At 38.1% G+C, this 24,342-nt stretch overlaps 1 protein-coding gene across 4 annotated transcripts in view; it reads right to left on the minus strand.

The window, feature by feature from the left end:
• The window catches only part of lnpep.S (leucyl/cystinyl aminopeptidase S homeolog), a 50,578-nt gene that overhangs the window by 17,427 nt on the left and 8,809 nt on the right, over positions 1-24,342 (minus strand). For all 4 annotated transcript variants that reach the window (XM_041572940.1, NM_001086558.1, XM_018233193.2 and 1 more), the window contains 7 exon segments: positions 17,950-18,778; positions 12,671-12,812; positions 11,329-11,460; positions 9,469-9,589; positions 6,850-7,004; positions 4,016-4,129; positions 1,402-1,533 (listed from right to left, as the gene is read on the minus strand). In XM_041572940.1, the coding sequence (XP_041428874.1) occupies positions 1,402-1,533; positions 4,016-4,129; positions 6,850-7,004; positions 9,469-9,589; positions 11,329-11,460; positions 12,671-12,812; positions 17,950-18,778 (1,625 nt within the window).

Here is a 24,342-nt window from a genome sequence, read left to right on the forward strand (position 1 = left end):
GGTGATTTCAGAGGCAGCACACAGACCATCAGGAAATGGTGGTTCAAGACAAGAGATGTAAAAGGGCAATATTTACTATATATATATATATATATACCAGTTTGATTCTTTAATATGCCACTTAGTTTGATATAAAGTGTTGCTTAAGTATTAATTTTGGGGGTATAGTTTACCTTTAAGACCAGGTGCTTTCAAGGGACAAAAAAATGAGGAACAAAACAGGAAACCTCCCCTCTCATCCCAAGCCCATTGAGTGCTGGAATAAAAGAAACAAGCAAAAACTTGTTTTTTATGGTTTTAAAGAAACAAGACAGTTGACAGAAATTGAGATACCCATCACAACATTGCAACAGCACAGTGCTTAGTTCTTTTGCAATGTGAAAAAGATAAGCAAACCAGCATGCTTAAGGCTTTTCAGAGGAGATGTGTGAGGAGTTTGCTTTGACTTCCACTCGAGCTAGAATTAAGACTAAGAACTCCTGTCACCTTCAGAAGCCCCTGTAGAGTAGATATCAATTCCCTAGACAGCATAGAACCCAACAGTTCTCTACTAGAAAATATGGACCAAATGTATCCAGAAATCTATAAAGATGTCCACTCTCTTGAATCAGGCATATTTCCTTCAAGACGAACAGTGGGGAAACTGAAAATTAAACTTGAGCTTCATCCCATGAAAAATTCTGTAATGTTCTGAAATAATCTCCCTTGCCTTTTCAACATCTGACTCTCTTCATGCACAGGTCAGAGTCAGATTTTGATTGGCAATTTGTTATAATGCATGAGTGGGATGTATCCCTTTGCCTATGTGTTATTGCTCACTTTTGAAAATATACCTACTTTGACACCCCCCAATACGATTTCTCTAGCACAAGCATCTGAAAAAGTGAGACTTCTGCAAACAGCACCCTCTTTCTCTACTGGGTATCAGGTCTACCACAAATACAAAAACAGGACTGCTTGGAGAGCTCACTTGCAGTGGCTAAAAGTGGTTAAAACAGTATAGGCTACACTAATCTACTGCATGAAGAAATCTTTCTTTTAATTATAATATAGAAAAATTAAAGCAAGCTCTCCATCCTATGAAACCTGATCACAAAGCATCCAAAACATATTTTTGCAACAGTGACACCTGCTGGGTTATGGTAAAATGTGCATTACAAGAGCCTATTGGGGCATGGGTGCTCAAAAGAGAGTTAGTCAGTAGTCTACCTGTTGATATTAAACTGGTAACTAGTAGATTACACTAGGTGGTAGACCCCAAAGTGTTTAGGTTACAAAAAGTAGACCTCACATGAAGTCTGGGCACTGCATTTATTTCATTATTGTTAATACAGAACAGGATAAGCTATCTGCATTTAATTTTAGAAATAGGAATACTACCGAGATGCTGTAGCTCTGTACCTTAATATAAGACAAATCATTAAACATTTCCTCAATCTGCTCTGGAGATCGAATATCTGTAGATATCGGATGGGAAGCGTTCAAGGAGTCCTTTTTTAGGGCCATGAAGCGCATTTTCAAGAAGCTATTTTCCTGCAAAAATAAGATAGAGACATTCAGAAATGTGCAAGAAATGGTAAATCTAATAACAAGCCATAACTGTTATGACATGATAAAATGTATTTGCAAGGTTATTATATAAAAAAAGAGTCTTCCAAAAATGGAGCTCACACCAGATCCTTGGTTTATATATGTGAAGAAATATATTAATTCCATTTGCAAAATACATCAACATTTTGCACATTAAATTATAAAGGAATTTTTGCCCATTTATAAACCAAAGCTCTAGTGCTAGCATCGCTGGGGAGGGATTCCTTTTTTTTTTCTTTTTTTGTGCAATTATTCTACTTCATACCTACAACATAAAATTGGCATAATAGACTTAGCAACTGCTACTCAATCTGGTCTACAGGTCGGTGCTCCCAAACCAAACAAATCAAATAGAAATATGGGAAATTCTATTTGTTGCAGATATTCTGAGATGTACATTCCTTAAAAGGCGTGTTGAAATGTAAAGTCCCTAAAACAGGATAAAGATTGCTGCTCTTCTGCAGTATGTGACTGATGGGCCCATGGGCCAAACCTACAGATACTTTATGACTTTATGAGTGGCCATATGTGTGGATGCTTCCATTGTTCAGAACTTTAAGTTTACAGAAAGGTTCATTCCATTTCCATCCAAATTACTGGAAAAGCTTGTTTACAAACGCCTGATCCAGCATCTCACTCACAACTCCCTTCTCGACCACCTGCAATCTGGCTTCCGCCCATCACACTTAACTAAAACTGCACTCACCAAAGTAACCAATGATCTTCTACTGGCCAACAAAGAAATTCACTGGCACACAGGACGTGCTTTAGCAGGGCAAGCCCTTGCAATTTTTTAATGCAATGTGCAAGCATGCTTGACAAAGGCGAATGTCCCCGAAACGTTGCAAATTGCATTAAAAAATTGCAAGGGCTTGCCCTGCTAAAGCACGTCCTGTGTGCCAGTGAATTTCTTTGTATCCTGTAAGTGAGGTGGCCTATTCCTCTATCACTGGGCACCAGGAGAAGGTAACTGTAAGGTGTGCGGTTTCCCCCAACCTTGTTTTGAACAGACTTCTACTGGCCAAGTCTAAAGGTCACTATTCCATATTAATCCTTCTAGACCTCTCTGCAGCCTTTGACACAGTTGACCACACACTACTCCTAGACATTTTATACTCAGCTGGTATTCGTGACACTGCTCTTTCATGGTTTACATCTTATCTGTCCTGACCGTTCCTTTAAAGTTGCCTTCTCTAACTCTACTTCTACTATGTTCCCTCTCTCTGTCGGAGTTCCTCAAGGCTCTGTTCCAGGCCCCCAGTTCTCACCCTACAATACTTCACTAGGAAATGTATTCAGCCGTTTAGACTTCAGTATCACCTTTATGCTGATGACACCCAACTCTACTTGTCTACTCCTGACCTCTCTCCTTCTGTCCTTTCCCAAGTTACAGACTGCTTCTCTGCTGTCTTCTCCTGGATGTCACAGCGCCACCTGAAACTGAACCTTTCTAAAACAGAACTCATCATATTTCCTCCAAGATCTTCCCCTGTCCCTCAGATATCACTCACTGTAAACAACACCACCTTTCATTCCACCACACAGGCACACTGCCTAGGAGTTATCCTAGACTTGCATTTGACTTTTTCACCACACATCCAAACACTTGCAAAATCTTGTCATATTCAAATGCGCAACATTGCCTGAATACGACCATATCTCAGTTCAGAATCAACCAAAACACTTATTCAGTATCTTATTATCTCCCACCTTGATTACTGCAACTCTAATCTGTTCTAAATGCGGCCGCTAGACTCATTCATCTATCTCACCGCTCAGTATCAGCAGCTCCCATATGCATGTCCCTTCAATGGCTCCCAATCTCCTTTAGAATCAAATTCAAACTACTCACACTTACATTTAAGGCCCTTAACAGTGAAGCCCCTCCCTATATTTCATATCTGATCTCCAAATACACTCCTTCACGCAACCTTCGATCTGCTTCTGACCTTCGCCTCGCTTCTCCTCTCATCACTTCAGCCCATTCTCATCTACAAGACTTCTCTCGGGCTTCTGCTTTTTTATGGAACTCTCTGCCTCAAGCTGTCACACTTTCTCCTTCTTTCCAAACTTTCAAACGCTCCTTAAAGAATAGACTTATTCAATGTACCTTAATTAATCAATCATTGCTGTATCGTAAATCACAAAATTGTTTCTAAAATCCAAATGTCTACAAACCTTTCGTTTGTAAACTCTAATTTGTAGGGCCCTCTAATCCTATTGTACTCTGTAAACTATTGTTTGTTTTCCACCATTTATTCCCTGTTTGTTATAACCAAGGTAAAGCACTGCGTATCTTGTCAGCACTATATAAATAAATGATGATGATGAGGTGTAGAAACTGGTAAAGATCTTCCCTTCCTTATCTGCTGATGCAACATTCCATCCGGCATACTGTTGGAAGAAGACAATAAATCATACTTACTGAATTCAGTTCTGGGAAGAGAGAGCTGACAGAGAAATATTCCATATATGTTGCAAAACCTTCATTTAGCCACAAGTCATTCCACCATTCCATGGTTACTAGATTTCCAAACCACTGCAAGGCAAAGAAAAGCCAAAAACAATCAAACACCATATAGAGTGGTAAAAGGGTACAAGACTAAAGGGAAAAACATGCAAATTTTATACAATTTTGAGTAATATGTAAGCCACTGACTATATACTTTTAAGAAAAATTTCGAGGATCCATTGATATAATCTGGATTTCTGCATGAATTACTCAAATATGATCAGATATTCAACAAACTCACAGTAATAAACAAAATCTGCTTAAAATGAATAACATGCCATTGTCCTAAGGCTGTCCGGTTCTGGACCAGGGTCTATACAATGGTAACTAGCATCACTGGGCTTATACTTAGGAAATCCCCTCTGGAAGCTCTGCTACATGGATGAGTGCCAGGTGGGAACAAATGGGTTCGGCAGCTAGTAGGCCGTATATTTACAGCAGCCAAACAGACTATTGCCAAGGCTTGGAAAACCAACTCATTAAACTTACAGGCAGTGAAACACAGACTAGATAACTATATGACTATGGAAAGGCTCTCCTCACTTGCCAAGGGTGACTTGTGCTCTTTTCATAAACTCTGGGGCCCCTGGGTTCAATATAGAGGGCTATCAGCAATAGGTTAGATATGGGTACGTAAGGCGGATAGCACCCTAGATTTGCCATTTTTTCCCCAAGACACACCTATATTCTTATGTGATCATATTCTTCACTGAGTATGCACCCCCTATGGATACATTTTCTGTTTTACCACTTCTGTCTATTCTTTTCTGTCTAACTAATATTGGTGTCCTATTTTCCTTATTGTTGACAGCAATAATTGTAATCTGTATCTTTGCATTATTGAAGCTGTTTTTCACATGCAACACATTACTTTCTGTATGAGTTTTCATGGAAAATAGGAGCAACGGCTGTATTTTGATTTTCTTCTGTTTCTTTTTCTTTGTAAAACAAAATAAAAATATTTGACAAAAAAAAAAAATGAATAACATGCAATTGTAATTGAATATGAACTGTGTTAATACAAACAACATTATGGAGGAAGCCACTGTTCTACAGGAAGAAAACTGACTTCATTTATATGTCCAGGACAGTGGCATAATTAGAGTGCGCCGGGCCCCCTATGCAAGAAATTCTTCAGAGTGACACGGCGCACTCCGATCCCCATCCTCCCGCCTACTTCCCGTACCGCATCAGTCCCTCCCATTTAGTGCCTGTGTCCCACCCACTCCCTGCCCAGACTCCACCTACTCCCTCCTGACCACTGGTCCAGAGACCATGCACATGTGCAGAAACAGTGTGCATATGCAATGACATGTACAGCCGAAAGGGAGCATTGGCTCAACATGGAGTGCTGATAGGAGAATGCCATGGGCCAGACGAGCACCTTCTGTGGGTACAAGGTAAGGATCATAATTACTGTGACTGTTGCTGGGACTTTGAGCCTGACATCCTTGTCCTTTATTATAAATAATTTTTCAGCTCAGTTGTTTTCAGATTGTTTATTAGAAATACTTTTTTCAATTGCTTTCTATGTTTTAGTTTAGAAAAATTTCCAGGTTTCTCTGGTGTCTGTCTGGCAGTAGCAGTGGCAGTTTCAGACTCTGAACGGTAACAATTTGCTACATCAGTGATATTTCTCAGCAGTATCTGTGAAATATTAGCAACTATTGTATCAACTGTAACAGCTACCTTAAATGAAACTCAGGGAATCAGCTCAGCGGGGCCAAAGATAAGAAATGTATCAACTAAATGTATCAATTTAGAACAGAGCCAGTGACCCACTCCCTCCCAAAGCTGCTTCAGAAAGATATAAGAAAGTGAAAAATTAAAACTTCAATATTAGAAAAACTGGTACAAATTGAAAATAGAAAGTAATTGAAAAAGGTCTTTATTTCTGGTGAACTGAAAACAAAATCCTAGATGGTAAGGTTACAATTTTATAGTCATTGCTACTTTTTATTATTTGTCTTTCTATCAGACTTCTTTCCTATTTATATTCCAGTCTCTCAATCTCTGACTGGTTACTAGGGTAATTTGGACCTTAGCAACAAAAACAACTGCAAATTGTCCAAGAATACCAATCACACTAAAAATTAGTTTGAAGGAGAACAACCTCTTTAAAAAGAGAGTTGCTGTGGTATGGCCTTAAGAGACCTATTTACATAGGAAATAGACAAGTAACTGAAGTGAAATTGTATCTTCATTTCAACAGACAGCAACATTTAAGGACATGATTTATTCTAATCAAAAAAACAATTAGGGATCCGTACATTTGTTTTCATATACAGTGCCTGGCAAAAGTATGAACCCTTTAAATTAACAAGAAATGGCAAAAAGAAGTAAATACCCTAAAAAGAATCACTTGAAAGCATATGTGAGTTTGCCAAATAGCGTGAGAGTGAACCATGTGGGATCTAAAAATGAAGGTGCACAAGCAACACAACTCAGAAATAAAAAAAGATATCAGAACAAGAATTCTTGTCTATAACTTATTTAGTAGAAGGAGAAAAAATGTCAAGGTCTGAACCTCCTCTATAGGTGGGGGATCCATATTACTGCCCTTGTATGACAAGGTCACTAATATGGATTGTATAAAGGCACAAGGGCAGTATAATAAAACAGTTTAGCAAAAAAACATGTTGAATGGCTATTATAATTAATAAAACTGTGCTGTAATCAGTTTGGCTCTAGAACTCTGCTCTAAAAGTGGTTACAGCCAACAAACAACTAATTGACATACAAAGTACCTGATGAGTCAGTTCATGAGCAATTGCTATGGTTATGGTTTGCTTATCCTTAATAGAAGAGGAATCTTCATTGTATAGAAGTGAAGTCTCCCGAAATGTGATCAGCCCCCAGTTTTCCATTGCCGCTGCTTGAAAGTCAGGAATAGCCACCAGATCTATCCAAAAATACCAGTGTAATGAAATATAAGTATATCATTTGTATACGAATACTGTGGAAACAAGATATATGCACTGTATATTGTAGACATGTAGGGGGTTATTTATTAAAGTCCGATTTTTTATGGTCGGAATTTTAAAGGGAAAAACAACTTTTCGGAGGAAAAAAATATAGATTTTTTTAGTGAATTATTGAAAATCCAAAAAAAGTACTCCAAATCAGACCTGCCGCGTTCATGTAGAAGTCAATGGCAGATGTCCCATTGATATCCTGATCTGAGCTGGGTTTTGTTCAATAATCCAAAGATTCTGTGGTTTTCCGCAGTCAAATCCGAAAAAGTCTTTAGGTGCCAAATTCGTAAAAGTCGCAGTTTGTAGGATTCAGATTTTTTCACGATTTTATCAAGTTTTTTTCCGCATGAGAAAAACTGGATTTTGAAAAATAACCCCCCCCCGTTGAGTTCTGAAAGGCAATGGGGCAAATTCACTAAACGCCGAAGCGCCTAACGCTAGCGTGAATTCGCATTTTCGTTAATTCGCCGATTCACTAACTAACGCTGGCGTAAATTCGCTAGTGTTACTTCGCACCCTTACGCCTGCCAAATTTGCGCAAAGGACGTAACTACGCAAATTCACTAACGCGCAAATGATTCTGAACACTACCTTTTATGCCAGACTTCCTTCGCCACCTCAGACCAGGCGAAGCATAATAGAGTAGATAGGGATTGCTTCAAAAAAAGTCAAAAAATTTTCTAAGTCCCAAAAAACGCTGGCATTTTTTCATTTTTTATGGGTGATGGGCTGAAAAAGATCGACATTTTTTTGGGGGCTACCCTCCTTCCCCCCCTACATTTCCTAACTCATGGCAACTTAACTATACAGTGGGCACATGTGTAGGGCAAAATAAAAATTTTATTTGCTGTTTTGAAGGTTTTCCAGGCTTGTGTAGTGAGGCTACATATACCTCCATTGTAACTTCAATTTGGCGCTGTATGCAAATTAACCATCGCTAGCGTAACTTTGCTTGGCAAATTAACGCTAGTGCAACTTCGCAACCTTACGCTACCCCTGAGCGCAACTTCGGATTTTAGTCAATTTGAGTAGCGCTGGCAAAAATACGCCTGGCGAAGTGTGGTGAAGCGGACGCCAGCGCAACTACGAATCGTAGTGAATGTCCCACAATATGTAATCATCTAACAAACATATGGCACTATAGAGGTTTAATGGAAAAGGGGGACACATTTTGGCCTCATTCTTAGACATTCCGTAATACACACCAACATTACGCATATATCATGCAAACTATACAATAAATATCTATGGTCTATAATGATAAACCTAGAGGTGACACAACAGATCATGCACTTCTCAAATGAATACTCTAAGTACCATAGCTAACAAATTTTGGAGCGCTCCTCTCCCTTATAGCTAACCTTCATATTCATAGACTTTGGTGAGCCCTTGGTACCCTCACTCATGCTGCCATATGGATAACCCTCTAACATATGTTTCTGCAAAAACAGTATATCCTTTATGAGATTGAAATTAGTGCAAAAAATTTCCAGTCAGAATTAAAATGTGGTGCACTAAACAAAAACAGATGCACCAAGGAGGAATGACGGATGTTTTATATCAAGTAAGATACAATATTAGACAGCTCGTCCATGGATAGTTTGCAGACTGTCAGAAAAGAAAGGAAACATCATCATTTCAATATTGTAGGAGAGATAATGTTTCCAGGACCACAAATAAAGCAGGACAAGCATATAGGCAACCAAAGGGACCACTACATTTTCACCAAGGTTTGTCGGATTTTACATACAGATAGAGCAAATATCATTAAGATATTTGGCTGTTATGAGTCACCATGCACTGTGGCTTTGTTTAATGTGTAAATCCGCTGGCTCCATTGCATAAATGCTGTAACATTGTGTTGTGCGATGTGATATCAAAACAAAGTTTGCTCCATCAGGATAATGTAGAAATAATAATAAGTTTATCTTTAGCCTTTGGTTTGCCGTCTATTAAATAATATGTTATTATACACAATTAAGAGAACAACAAATAACCTTAAATTGTGTATTTTCAGAACTAAAATTGTAATATACTTTCCAGAATTACTAATCTATTTACCTTGTTCCCCGTCAACATTTAAACACTGCACTCACAGAGTAACGATCTGACATTTGCCCTACATTAGCACTTAATTAAACAAGCTTCCTCTCCCCTGATGACTAAGAGCGCATGATTACAATTTTATTTGGTATGCATAGGAAAGTTATCAAGAACTGTGAGATGTATGGCTTTTTCAAGTATACACCCCAAGTGCACAAGTGCATGTATTCTATGGACATCAACATTTATACAGTGACCTTTTCTGCTGAAAATATATTTATGCCTATACTGTGCATGGAGACAGTAACCTTTTTTTTATTTTAACATTCTAAATAATAATGCACAAACCTAATTTTTCAAGTGGGTATTTAATTCCATAATAATTTGAATAAAAATCCAAAAGCTTTACTGCAGAATCCAAAGCATACTTGACTTGATCCGTTTTCTCTGGTACAGTATATACTGAAACCTGGGGTTCACAGAAATAAACAGCAGTGAGACACAGATAATAATAATAAATATATATATATATATTACACAAAAGCCATGAATATCTTGTAAATTATATCCTTATAAACGGTGAGTTCTGATGTCATCAGTTATAAACGGTGAGTTCTGATGTCATTTCTGTCACATGACTCACTGAAACTTGTGTATTATAATAAATAAAGTACCCCCAGTTGCAAAATATAAGTATTAGAAGTTACCTCAGAGTTCCATGACCTGTATAAAAACACTCGGCCTTCGTCCTCTTGTTTTTATATGGTCATGAAACTCCTCGGTAACTTATAATATCCTTATATTTTACAATAGTACTTCACTATATAATGCATACACACACATATTAACGGTGCTCAAAATGTCCCTTTCCAACTGCCACTGCACAGAGATATAGGCAATTATCTGCCTGTGGAAGACATGGCAGTGAAAGTGGGCTCAGTTGTCAAAATGTGGAAGCAGGTGTTTCTGAGTGAGAGTCGCAATAAAATCTGGCAGGACATGTCAGTTTTGAAGGTGCTCAATCGACACATACAAACATTAAGGGGCAGATTTATCAAGGGTCAAATTGAAAATTCAGATTTTCAAATATTTTATGCTCAAAACTGTCAAATTCGACTAGGGAGTTATTCAAATTCGCACTCAAGAAACAGATGCTTGCATCAAGCGCTGAACAACATATTCACAGGAGTCACTAATGTTAATAACAATGCGGCTTTGTTAAAACACACAATGTGACAACAATTTGGCAGTGGGTGTGCAAAAACGTACGTGTTTCATGCCTCTATACTCGGCTATTCCTCACCCTACTGCCAAATTGTTGTCACATTGTGTGTTTTTAGAAAGCCAATAAATGCAAGAAGTCTGTGACTCCTGTGGATATGTTGGTCAGTGCTTGATGTGAGCATCTGTTTCGTGAGTGCTGCATTCCTCGAAAAGGAGTTGCTGGGAGACACTACTGCGTTTGGGTGAGCTCCGCCATTACCACATCTTTACAGGTACAGTTATTCAAATTCGATTCAAGTTTTTTTAAAAATAAAAATAGATTTTCGACATTTATCATACTCTGGCCCTTTAAGAACTCAAATTCGACTATTCGCCACATAAAACCTGCTGAATTGCTGTTTAAGTCAATGGGAGGGGTCCAGGGATCAATTTGGAGTTGCTTGCAGCTTTCCTGACATTCACGTTTTTTTCGATTCGCATTTGATTCAAGCTTTAGGGTCGATTCTATACATCCGAGTTTAAAAAATTAGATTTTATTAATACATTTCGGTTGGTCATCTTTCGAATTTATGGGAGTTTAGGGGAGTTTTTAAAAACTCACATGAATTCAAAATTCGGCCTTTGATAAATGTGCCTCTAACTGTAAAAAATATATTGAACTTTTTTGATGTCACTAGGGTACTAACAAATGAGGAGATTAGAGTCCAATGATTAGACTCCAATGATAAATCTTCTATTCTGCAGGCAACTAATCTCCTGCAAATGCTTTCCCGCCTGCAATAATGTACTTCAGTGGTTGTAATGTACAAAGTCGCCTGTAGTTTCTAAACAAGGCAACTTTGTGCAACTTGGAAAAAAACAAAGCTTCGAATATGTTTTCCCACCAACGATTTACATTATTGCTCTCATGGTAAAACATATGCGGGGTGTGTAATCTCCTAGTTGGCCAGTACTTTTACAGTATAATGCTCAAAACACACTTACCAGAGTATCATTTGTTTCTCGAGTAGTATTCTTTATATCGCCTACTATAAAAGCAACTAGATAAGTGCTCATTTTGACACTGGTTGAAAACTCATCTAGAAGCAGCCCATCACTGGTTGTGCTTGTTTTTGCCTGAAAATGCAAACAAACACCACTGAGTGCAATAGGAAAACTGTACACGACCAAACCAAATTGTGTTTCCATTTTTGAAAATAAGCACCTTTTTATTTTAAAAAGCCTTTAATTACCCACAATGCTCAGATGGGTCATTTTTTCCGAATCTTGTCAACTATTAGCAGAGCAAATCTTAAAATATTAAGGAGACATACAGGGCCAGTTAGCAACATATTAATGCCGCAGTACTAAAGAACAAAATTATGGTTTGTCCAGATTTGGACATTTTCTATGCAAGCAAATCACATGGGGTTTTCTACTAGAAAATCACGTAAACATTAAAGGAAAACTTTAGCCCCAAAATGAACACTTAAGCAACAGATAGTTTACATCATATTAAGTGGCATATTAAAGAATCTTACCAAACTGATCTATATATTTTAATAAATCTTACCCTTTTACATCTCTTGCCTTGAGCCGCTATTTCATAATGGTCTGTGTGCTGTCTCAGAGATCACCTGACCAGAAATACTACAACTCTAAGGGGCAGATTTACTTATGGTCGAATATTGAGGGTTAATTAACCTTCGATATTCGACTGTCAAATTGAAATCCTTCGACTTCGAATATCGTAGTCGAAGGATTAACCGCAATTTGTTTGATCGAACGATTAAATCCTTCGAATCGTTCGATTCGAAGGATTTTAATCCATCGATCGAACGATTTTTCTTCGACCTAAAAATTTTACAAAAGCCTATGGGGACCTTCCCCATAGGCTAACATTGACTTCGGTAGGTTTTAGGTGGTGAACTAGGGGGTCGAAGTTTTTTATTAAAGAGACAGTACTTCGACTATCGAATGGTCGAATATTCGAACGATTTTTAGTTCGAATCGTTCGATTCAAAGGTCGATGTAGCCCATTCGATGGTCGAAGTAGCCAAAAAAATCATTCAAAATCCTTCCAATAAGGATTAATTACATATTAGTTGGGATGAAGTACAAGCTACCGTTTTATTATTACAGAGAAAAAGAAAATACTTTTTAAAAATGTGGATTATTTGGTTTAAACCGAGTCTATGGAAGATGGGCATTAGCTTTCTGGATAACAGGTTTCCAGATAACGGATCCCATAGCTGTATTAACATACTTTCATGTTCAGTTAACCAGAAGTGAGCCTGAACGTCTTCTCCCTCAAGGAGTCTGACAAAAGATAAGTGACAAAGCTTACCTTTGGCATGTTTGAAAGAGAAATCATACTTTCATCCTTTCTTATGATGTTAATCTGGAATGTGGATTTGAAAGCAGGTTCATCAAAGCATGGAAATGCTTTTCTTGCTGCAGTTGGTTCAAACTGAGTGGCTGCAAGTGATCTGCAAAGATTTAAAAGCAGAAAACTGAAGATGAGTCCCAGAGACCTTGTTTATTTGGTTATTATAGGGAATTATTTAACATTTGTAAAAGAAAAGGCATGACAAAACAAAACAAAAAAAACACAGCCAGAGGAAGGGGCTGATCCCATTGGAATGCATATTATTAGGTGCAAGGGAGGCACAGTGGAGGTGCATGATTTGTACTACAGTATAACTTGAATACTACTCAACAAACATAAATACTGCTTCAGCATGCCTATGAACATGTAAGGGCTGGCTGATTCTAAACTGGATAATGAAGGCTCTGGCTCCATGTCTGCAGAAAATTCAGATTCAAAACAATCTGAAAAGGGAATCTGAATATGACTCATAGCTCAAAGAATAATACTGAACTCTAACTCAAAGGCAGAAAGACCAAAGGAGATAAAGTATTTGAAGTTTGTTATTTCCTATAGGGGCATAATACTACACCTGTGTGTAAAAGTCAATTACTACAAATATTAATATCTAAAATGGTCTGATAGTAATTTACATTACATTGGCTCCTATATTGTATCTACAAAATGATGTCTAAAAAAAACCCCAGGAGACATTGTATTTCTTTCAGATATAAAGATTCTCCCATATCCTACTGACCCTACCACTACTGAGATGGTTTCCCAGACGGATAAGTACTCTAAGTGGCAGATTTATTAAGGGTGGAATTGAAAATTCGAATTTTCAAATTTTGTTTATGATCAAAATAGTCAAATTCGAATTGTGAATAATCCAAACTTGATTTGAATTTTAATTAGAATTTCGAGATTTATCAAACCATGGCCCTTTAATAATTAGAATTTGACTATTCACCGCCTAAAACCTGCCGAGCTCATGTATAGGTCAATGGGAGAGGTTCATGGACCAATTTGAACATGTTTCTATTGGCTTCCTGACATTCATTTGAGTTTAGTCAAATTCAATTCGAGTTTTTGAGTCTGTAAAATTTGTTTGAGTTTAAGATATTCGATTTAATTCTTAAATAACCTCCCAGTTGAATTTCAAGGAAAATCAAATTCATTACAGTTAAAAAAGCTCAGATGAAGTCTAAATTCGAGCTTTGATAAATGGGCCTCCCAGTAGAATCTATGAGCATGAACTCTCAGCATCCTCAACAGGTCCGGTGAGCCAGCTGCTATGAATAACCCCAGCGCCAACCTTCCAACTAATATGACGGCATTTCCCTACTTTATAACTGGTGTCCGCATTGAAGTTTCATAGAGTTTCCTCTTTTGGATAGCACATACCTTCCAACTGTCCCGTTTTTAGAGGGACAGTCCCTCTTTTGACAGCTCAACCTGCTGTCCCTTGTTTGTACTGGAAAGTCCAGTTTTTCTCTGCACTGAACAGCCAGAAAAAGAAACCATGTTTTTAACTTAATTGGCTTTTGGCAGAGAGGCCAGAACAGACACAGCTGCAAATAAAATACTTTTGTAACAATTTCGAGATAAGCAAATAAGTATTTCTAACAATATAAGATAACAGGCCCCTTGCTAAAAGTTAGACACACAGCTTAAAGGGCAATTCACTTTCATTAGCAAAACTGTAATAACTGAAAAAACGACAGAAATATGTTCAAACTTTCATAACCTGACAAATTTTGTAAAATGAACATGGTAATTATGGAGTGTGGCCACAGAAATGGACATTGTCAAAAAAAAATTGACGTGCTGCGCGCATACTTTTTTGTCCCTGTTTTTATTTCCAAAATGTTGGGAGGTACGGATAGCCAATCTGTTTTTTTAATTCGTTGCTGGGTGAATGACCCTGACAACCAAACAGCATTTTTTAGTTGCAGAAAATATACAGAAAGGAAAGATAAATAAATAAAACCATTAATGATGGAGAGTCCGAACCACAATTATCATGTGGCTTTTTTTTACTTTAAAAAGGATCACATAACTTTAGGCCAGAAGAAGTTGCAGGTATTTTTGCTGTATTTGCCCCAATATTTTGCCAAATTTGCATACACAAATGAGGGTTTGGATTCAGTTCGGTATTCAACGAAATCTGTTGTGGTGGATTCCCAAAACCCATACAAAGTAAATAATGAAAAACATTTTAAAAGTTGCTTAGAACAGTTCAATTTAGAACATACTAAACATTAATATATCCTCTTTAAAGCTTATATGGTAGTGTTGAGAGAATCTCTTCACTACTACACTGCTCACAATAAACAAGCCTAAAGTTTGTGAAATCTCCATGCCTTCACACCCTTTATACAACTCATACATTTATTACTGAGCAAATGGAGTGAATACAGAATTTTGTTGTGCAACATCTTTTCAGAGAGACTGTTCTAAGAACATGTTTAGTCCTTGATGCTTAGAAGTAAAATGCTTGAACTTTAGCTTACTCCTACTGTTCTGCAAGATATTATGTACTCTCTAATCAAGGTCAATATCAAAGCCCTGGTTGCCCTTACTGAAATGATCTCTAAGATCTTGCAAGCAATGTCTGCTCAGCTTTTCTTGTCTGTCCTACTGTTCAGTGTCGGACTGGGCTGGCGGGACACCGGGAAAAAACCCGGAGGGCCCTGTCGACCCAGATCTGCTACTTAGTGGGGCGGCGCGACCCCACTTTGTCGGGGGTCGCGGTACAATAGAAGATCTGCGCATGCACACAAAGGTAGCGATGTGCGCATGCGCACAATCAAGGTGCCACACACATGCACACTAGCCCAATGAAGCACGCCTGAGCGGCAGTGGGGCCTGGAGGGGGGCCCTGGGGCATTAGCCCCGGTGGGCCCCAAGCCCCCCAGTCCGACCCTGCTACTGTAAGGGGTAAATGGTTATATTTTAATGGCTATATTATATAACCCTTGAATATATATCAAGTATTATAAAAACAATCTACATTTTTATATTATAAAGCACTAACAGATAATTGTTTTGTTTTTATCCCTACTTCTGAACTCTTTTTCTACCTGTAGCCAATTACATTAGTTTAAATAGAGATCATCTCTCAATTAACAGCCGCCTTCGTTCCCCAGTGAGTATGAACATCAACACAAAGGGGCAGATTTATCAAAAATCTTATTCGATTTTTTTTTCCAAACTTCTAATTTTTTTTGCACCCAAACTCACACATTCGAGTTATATTTTCAAAAACTCAAATGTCTGGTATTTATTAAGCAAAAAAAAACGTGAAAACTCTAATGTATTTGCCATCTAAAAGCTGGCAAGGTCATGTAAAAGTCAATGGTATTTGTCCTAGGCAAAAAAGTTTTTTGTTGATAGACCAAACTTGAGTGATTTGAATTTTTTGGGACATGAATTATTTTTTATTTTCATTTGAGTTTTTGACATTCGGATCTTTTCATAAATACATTTTTATTCCCTCACAAATTCGATTCTTGATAAATATGCCCCTAAATTTCCTCCAGTGGGGATGGCAAATCATCCAAAATTTACCTTTATATAAAAGTCAATCTCAATCTCCATGAGTAAAACATCAAAGAAAATCAAAATCGAAATGCAGCAGAAGTCATTTTCACTGGGTAATGTGATTCAATGTTTTACTTGCAGGGATTCACAATGATTTTGCAAACAAATATATTTTCCGAAGCTTTGTCGCCTTAGTGCAGGTGACATCACCCTTAAAGTACCTACACAAAGTAGCCCAAAAGCTGTGCTCTGCAACTCTATGTTCCACCAAATGCAACACAAGGGTTAACAAATCTCATCATTCACAATGACATTCACGAATTACGACCATCATTGATTGACTGCTATGCTTGTTCATAACAGTTTGTTAAATTCAAAGTTTAGGTTCAGATTTTACGTACCGTATATACTCGAGTATAAGCCGAGTTTTTCAGCACCCAAAATGTGCTAAAAAAAATCAACCTCGGCTTATACTCGAGTCAAAGATCGGTGCGCTCCCTCCTTGGCCGCAACAGACCTTGTGCACCAACAAACAGGATCCGCCGGAACAGCAGACTCGAGAAGGATCGTTCCCACATTCGATCGGTCCAATGGATTGTCCCCCCAGAATTTTCCTCCTTCCGTTAACTTCAGGCCAGGCAGATTCGCCACTGCTGCTGCCTCCGGTTCCCATGCCTAATGCCCACAGAAACTACCAACACTGCCCTGGTACTCGAGGTACCGGAAACTGGGGGGAAAAACAGAAGCCCCATGCTTGCGGCCTGAGTGCGACCGCTTTCTTCCAACTGCAGTTATAGTAGGTTCAGAATCTCCTGGTAACATTTATTGTCATGCCACTGGATGCCATTTGGACTATTACCGTGCAGTGGCAAGCGGGAGACCTAGCCTGCCAGATACTTATGTTTCTAAAGCTCCTCTCTATGTACTCTTGTGCTTTTGTCACCGTGGTGATCAGTGTGGAGAGACAGTCTGCCATTTTAAACCCACTGGGCATCAGCGAGGCCAAGAAGAACAAGATTTCCCCTATTCCTATCATGCTTTCACACATGCTAATCTGCACCTTTAAGTTATTTGGGTGTTGCAGTTGTAGTTCAGCAACATCCAGGTAGGCTTTGTGAAATGCTATAGATAAGGTTAAAGAAAGCAGATATAGATAATGTGATTTCTGGATTGCGTCTGTTGTGTTGTTGCACTTGAGCTGATACACATTTGCTTCTCTTCTTGCAGCTTGTTTTTTTTGCTGTGTGTGTCTGTGCAGAATCTGTGGCATAAAGCTGTATATGATTAACTAAACTTTTTAAATTAACTTTTTCAAACGTGAGCGCACCGATCTTTGATAACTTCCTGTTATACTTATATAGCAAGTATCTAGTATAGGCTTATACTCGAGTCAATACAGTTTCCCAGTTTTCCTAGGTAAAATTAGGTACCTTGGCTTATACTCAGGTCGGCTTATACTCGAGTATATACAGTAATGTAATTGCATAATGCAAGTAAAATACATACAGTAAGTTTCCAATGCCACTAAATTGGCCATACACCTGTAGATCTGCTCATTTGGTGTTCAAACAAGCAGATAAATATATCAATTACGAATTACTGCTTTTATTAGAGAAGCTAACATTTTATCTGAACATTTACAACCTCACATGAATAATGTGTTATTAATGTTAGTATGTATGTATATAAAATGAAAGAAAATTCTAAATTGTTACCTTTTGCTGCCTTTATCCATGTAATCAATTTTGTAAAATCCATAATAGCTGCTTGAAAAGTTAGATGTATATTCAATTGTTAGCAAGCAATTGCCCTTCGGCAATGATTCAGGTGAAATAATAGCAATCTCCTCAAACCTGGGATATTCCAGAACCTCAGCATCCATAGTTGTTCCCCCAGGTACCAAAACATTTGCCTTTGTGATGCGAAGGTCTGAGCTATGTAGCACAATATTCTTGGAGCGTGCAGTGATATTCAGATTTATCTGAACAGTGCCAGTAAAAGACATGGTTGTCATGTTTGGATGTAAGGTAAGAATATAATGTATCGGTTTTATGGAATTTGGAAGTCTACTTATTGCCCATGGGAAAACTTTTCCATTTCTAGCAATAGGATAAACTAGTTCCATTGCTTTTTTTTCATGGCATCCCTCTTTGGTAAAGGTACACTTTGGAAGAAGATAAACCACAGTAACTAAAGAGACTGCAATGATGACAACAACTACACACACAATAACTGTCCTTGGAGAAGACACTGGGCACAATCCATCTCGAACCTGCCTGTAGTTTGTGGCACTATTGCGAAGACCTGAGCTTCTGTTCATGAATGACATGCCTAGCAGTTTTGCAGAGGATTCATAATCCTCTTCATCTTCATCCAATTCATGTTCGCCCAGTCCACGAACCAGTAATCTAGAGCTTCTTGGTTCGTACTCCATTTCCTCAGACTCTAAAGAATTCATAGTTGGCTCTTTGGCCAAGTCAACCACATCCGGTTCTTCTTCAAACATACTATTTTCAATCATATTTCTTGGCAACTGGGCCCGATCTAAAGAAAAAAATAGGGTTAAACGATTATATGAAAAACCTGGAGCAGCACAAAATGGATATAAGGGGAGCAAGGAGGAACAAGGAGGGTTTCCAAAGGAAGCAGACTAAATCCCTGGTTTAATGTGTTTTGAAAAGGACGAAGATCGATTTAAATCTGGAATCAGCAGGAGAAAATGTCGCTGTATACAAGGTGATCACCTTGTTCAGCCCATAAATGGGCTCATAAAAAAAGCAATCTACCATGTGGTAAAGCTGAAAGTATTGCAGCATATGCACCTTACAGTATCAAGACTGAAAGTGCCCCTGTAGTCAGGTGGACATGTATCTCCAGACATAAACTGAGCAGGATTAAGAGGTTCTTTTTTTAGCTCGGTTTATTGTATTGGTTTGAGATTATATTTACCCAGAAAAATACAAAACAGCAGCAATCAAATAGATACCCAGGCACACAGATGTATGCATAGGCACTACAAACTTTTGTGAAGTTCAGCAAAAGAGACAGTTTTTCCATTATTTATAAATACAGGTACAGTCATATGAAAAGGTTTGGGAACCCCTCTTAATTATTTAGAGTTTTATTTATCATTGGCTGAACTTTCAAAATAGCAACTTCCTTTTAATACATAACATATATAGTGACATAAAGTTTATTGGAAATTATGCAATACGCAATATGCATCATAACAAAATTAGACAGGTGCATACATCTGGGCACCCCAACAGAGATATTACATCAATACTTAGTTGAGCCTCCTTTTGCAAATGTAACAGCCTCTAGACACCTCCTTTAGCCTTTGACGAGTGTCTGGATTCTGGATGGCGGTATTTTTGACCATTCGTCAATACAAAATCTCTCCAGTTCGGTTAAATTTGATGGCTGCCGAGCATGGACAGCCTGCTTCAAATCATCCCACAAATTTTCGATGATATTCAAGTCGGAGGACTGTGACAGCCATTCCAGAATATTGTACTTCTCCCTCTGCATAAATGCCTTTGTAGATTTCAAAGTGTGTTTTGGGTCATTATCTTTTTGGAATATCCAACCCCTTCGTAACTTCAACTTTGTGTCTGATGCTTGAACATTATCCTGAAGAATTAGTTGATATTGAGTTGAATTTATCTGACCCTCGACTTTAACAAGGGCCCCAGTCCCTGAACTAGTCACACAGCCCCACAGCATGATGAAACCTCCACCAAATTTAACAGTAGGTAGCAGGTGTTTTTCTTGGAACTCGTTATTCTTCTTCTGCCATGCAAAGTGCTTTTTGCTATGACCAGATAACTACATTTCTGTCTCATCAGTCCAGAGCACTTTGTTCCAAAATGACTGTGCCTTGTCTAAATGAGATTGTGCGTACAAAAAGCAACTCTGTTTGTGGCGTGAGTGTAGAAAGGGCCTCTGCACTCATCTGCCATACAGATGTTCTTTGTGCAAATCACGCTGAATTGTAGAACGATGTACAGATTCACCATCTGAAGCAATATGTTCTTGCAGGTCTTTGGAGGTGATCTTTAGGTTGTCTGTAACCATTCTCACAATCCTCCGCATATGCTGCTCCTATATTTTTATTGGCCTGCCAGACCTGGGTTTCCCCCTAAACCATGATACTGAACAATCTTTGTTTTCAGATCTTTTGACGGTTGCTTTGAGGATCCCATGTTGTCACTCTTCAGAGGAGAGTCAAACAGAAGCACAACTTGCAATTGGCCACCTTAAATACCTTTTCTCATGATAGGACACACCTGCCTATGAAGTTCAAGGCTTAACAAGCTAATCCAACCAATTTGGTGTTGCCAGTAATCAGTATTGAGCAGTTACATTTATTCAAATTAGCAAAATTACCGAAAATTTTTGCACAGCCAGTTTTTCACATTTGATTTAATTTCATACAACTGAATACTGCTTCACTAAAAATCTTTGTTCAGAAAACACCCCAGTACTCAGATGTTCCTGGGAAATGAAAGACATACCACTGTTGTCTTTTTATTGAAAGTGGAGTAATTTTTAATGTATGCTGAGAGGGGTTCCCAAACTTTTTCATATGACTGTTAATATTTGCCTGGGCAATGAAAATGATTTAAACACAGAGACTGATCATATGGGCATAGAGTTTATTCATATATGTGTATTTAAAATGTTGATGTGCCAATGTCCATTTTTAGCATGTGAATAGGAGTCTGACATAAGGAAATAGGGTGATTTGCAGCAAAGCTAAATGCCCATATTTGTGAATGGACAAAACATTAAGGGACAGATTTATTAAAGGTTGAATAGTAAGTTTGAATTTATTTTGGTGTCAAAATTCACACATTTGTGTAAGCCGCCAAATCGAATGTAAATTTGAATGTGAGATTTATTACACCTCGACCATGGAAACAGTTCTCATTCGAATATTCGCCACCTAAAACCTGCCGAATTCATTTACTAGTCAATGGCAGTGGTCCATTGACCCATTTGAATATGTTATTAGCCTACCTGACATTCGAGTTTTTTTCAGGAGGAAAATTCGATTCGAGTTTTGTTGGTATTCAAATCAAATACAAAACTAATTTTCAGAACGTTCCCATTAGATTGAATTTTAGATTTTTTTCAGAAATAACCTCCAATTCGATTTGTGAGTACATTCAAATTTATTAAGAGTAAAAAAAATTCACATCAATTCGAAAATTTGAAATCGAAACTTATATGATAAATCTGCCCATTACTGTTCCAGTGGTAATATATTATTGTAATCGAATGTTCTATGCAAAGGTTATAAGAAGCGAATGGCCACTTACTGTTCTCATAGTCCTACATATTAAAGGAAAACTATACCCCCCAAACAATGTAGGTCTCTATTAAAAGATACTGAGTAAAACAGCTCATGTGTAAAACCCTGCTTCATGTAAATGAACCATTATCATAATAATATACTTTTTTAGTAGTATGTGCCATTGGGTAATCATAAATAGAAAATTGCCATTTTAAAAAATAATGGCCGCCCCCTGAGATCGTAAGATTCACTGTGTACACATACAAACCACATGTAAGGTCACATGAGCCAATTAACAGACAGAGTTCTGCCTTTTGCTTCGTCACTTCTTCCTGTTACAGTTAGTGTTGTAGTATTTCTGGTCAGGTGATCTCTGAGACAGCACAGATAGAGTCACGAAATGGTGGTTCAAGGCAAGAGATGTAAAAGGGCAATATTTATGTAAATATATATTCCAGTTTGGTAAGATTCTTTAATATGTCATTCAATTTGATATAAACTATATGTTGCTTAAGTATTCATTTTGGGGGTATAGTTTTCCTTTAATGCAAATACAGGTATGGGACATGTTATACAGATTGCTCGGAACCTGGTGTTTTCTGGATAAGGGATATTTCCATAATTTGGCTCTTCATACCTTTAGACTACTAGAAAATCATGCAAACATTAAATAAACCCAATAAACTGGGAGAACAGGAAGAAAAGAAGAATTTAAAAACCAAAATACATAAAAATTATGATGACTTATATGTAGTTTAAATTACTTGATTTTAATTACTAACTTTCCTTTGGATTGCAGCAAATTATTTTTCTGACAAACTGTGCCCTAGCCAAGAAACTGGTAGTCACTTAGCAATCACCAAAAGCAAGGCCCAGAGAGCCTGGCACATAGCCTAAATTTTTGTATGCCGGTGTCTCTATTAGATAACAGTTTGTTTCTCTTTAGCATATCTCCAACATCATTATGGGAATTTAAATTCAGAGAAAGAATTCAGTAAAAATCGTTAGCCTGCAATTGGACTGTCAAAGCCATTTCATGTTAATTCTGCACTTGCTAATAACTAGGGTTGTCATTAGGATGGGAATGTCCCTGGCAAAATATGCAGTGTGAGATCTGTTTAGTATAAGCCAATCTGCAACTCTCCAGCTGTTACTGAACTGCAATTCCAAGTATCCCCAGACAGCCTTCAGATGGACAGGCCTGATATAAAGAGTTACTGACTGCATATTTCCCATCTATACACAATTTTCAAGTGAAGCTCCAGCAAAGAGTAATATGTGGGGTGTGTGTGTCTCACCATGGAGATACTCTGGAAAGGACAGGCTAATTTCATAAAATCCACATATTAGTGTGCCTCAAGCAAAGTAAGGAACCTATTGAAAAGGCAGTGAAAAAAATAAAGCAAATACAGCATACATCAATGCCAGGCATTGTCACCTTCTATATATAAACATGCCATTTATTTTACACTGCTGTTCTGAGAGGCTTCCTTTTACCATGATAGCCATCAAAACAAGAAAACGTCTTTTGTACTCAGAGTTCATGAACCATTACTTAAAAGATAGGGTGAATTCTAGCAGGGGCTTCATATCCCATCACTGTTTGTGCATCTTCATCGAAATAAAAATGAATGATCTGACAATCTGTGACTGCCACTTTGCACACCACCCACTGCCTGTCAGAATGAGCTGTTAATCTTGCTCATCCTCTACAAGCAAAAGGCAGAATGTTGCCTGTATTATCAACTGCACATCCACAAACCAAATTATCGACATGGACAAAAGTGTACAGCTAAACTGAACTGAATGTTTGGAGAGTGGGTTTAGTATATGGAATAGTATTGTAGGAAATACATAAGCAGGAACAATCATGTTTTTGTAAGAACAAACTGGAAAACAGATCTATAAGTGACAGGTATGCAGAACACTATACTGAATACACAGAAACCTTATTTGGGTTAAGCTGTATAATAGATGGTATGTAGACAAAGCTGGATGCTATAAATTTAGAAAGTTGAAATTAATAGGACATTGTACTGTACTGTCGGATATCACTTTACCATTTTTCCTTTGCTTAAAAGTGTAGACACAGCTTTAAATAGACAATAAACAACTTAAAGGAATTGTTCAGTATAAAAATAAAAACTGGGTAAATGGATAGGCCGTGCAAAATAAAGAAATGTTTCTAAAATAATTAGTCAAAAATGTAATGTATAAAGGCTGGAGTGACTGGATGTCTAACATAACAGAACACTACTGTCACGACCTGCACCAAATACCAGAACAAGTGCCAAGTACCCTGGTCTCAGCTTCACCAGTAGTGTGACCACTGTTGGGCTTTGGGAGGAGCCCTCAGCTTACTTGGGTGCCACCTGGACTTGACGAGGGGGACAAGGCGAGATGTTCTGTCTGGCAAAGGGGCACAGCTGTTAGCAGAGTCTTTTGGGCCGAAGGTCACGGTACAAATGGAGCAGGCAAGAGAATCGTCAGACAGGCTGGGTCGAGGCAGGCGGATATCAAGAATCGTCAGGCAGGCAAGGGTCAAAACCGGGTAATCAAACAGATGGGGTCAGGCAGAAAGAGTAGTCGAGATGCAAGCAAAGGTCAGGATTCGGATATCAGAATTGTCAGGAACAGGCAGGGATCAAAACCGGAATAACAGATAAAAGCTTTCAGGAACAGACAGCACAAGGCTTCAGGAACCACCAGAATCAAGATTCTATCACAGGCACTGGCTGGGAGTCAGAATGGGCCTTAAATACTGTCTAAGTTCGCGCCAAAACGTGCGTATATTCGCGCCAATGCGCAC

This window comes from Xenopus laevis, chromosome 1S, assembly GCF_017654675.1.
Source record: "Xenopus laevis strain J_2021 chromosome 1S, Xenopus_laevis_v10.1, whole genome shotgun sequence".
In the NCBI taxonomy this organism is placed as follows: domain Eukaryota; kingdom Metazoa; phylum Chordata; class Amphibia; order Anura; family Pipidae; genus Xenopus; species Xenopus laevis.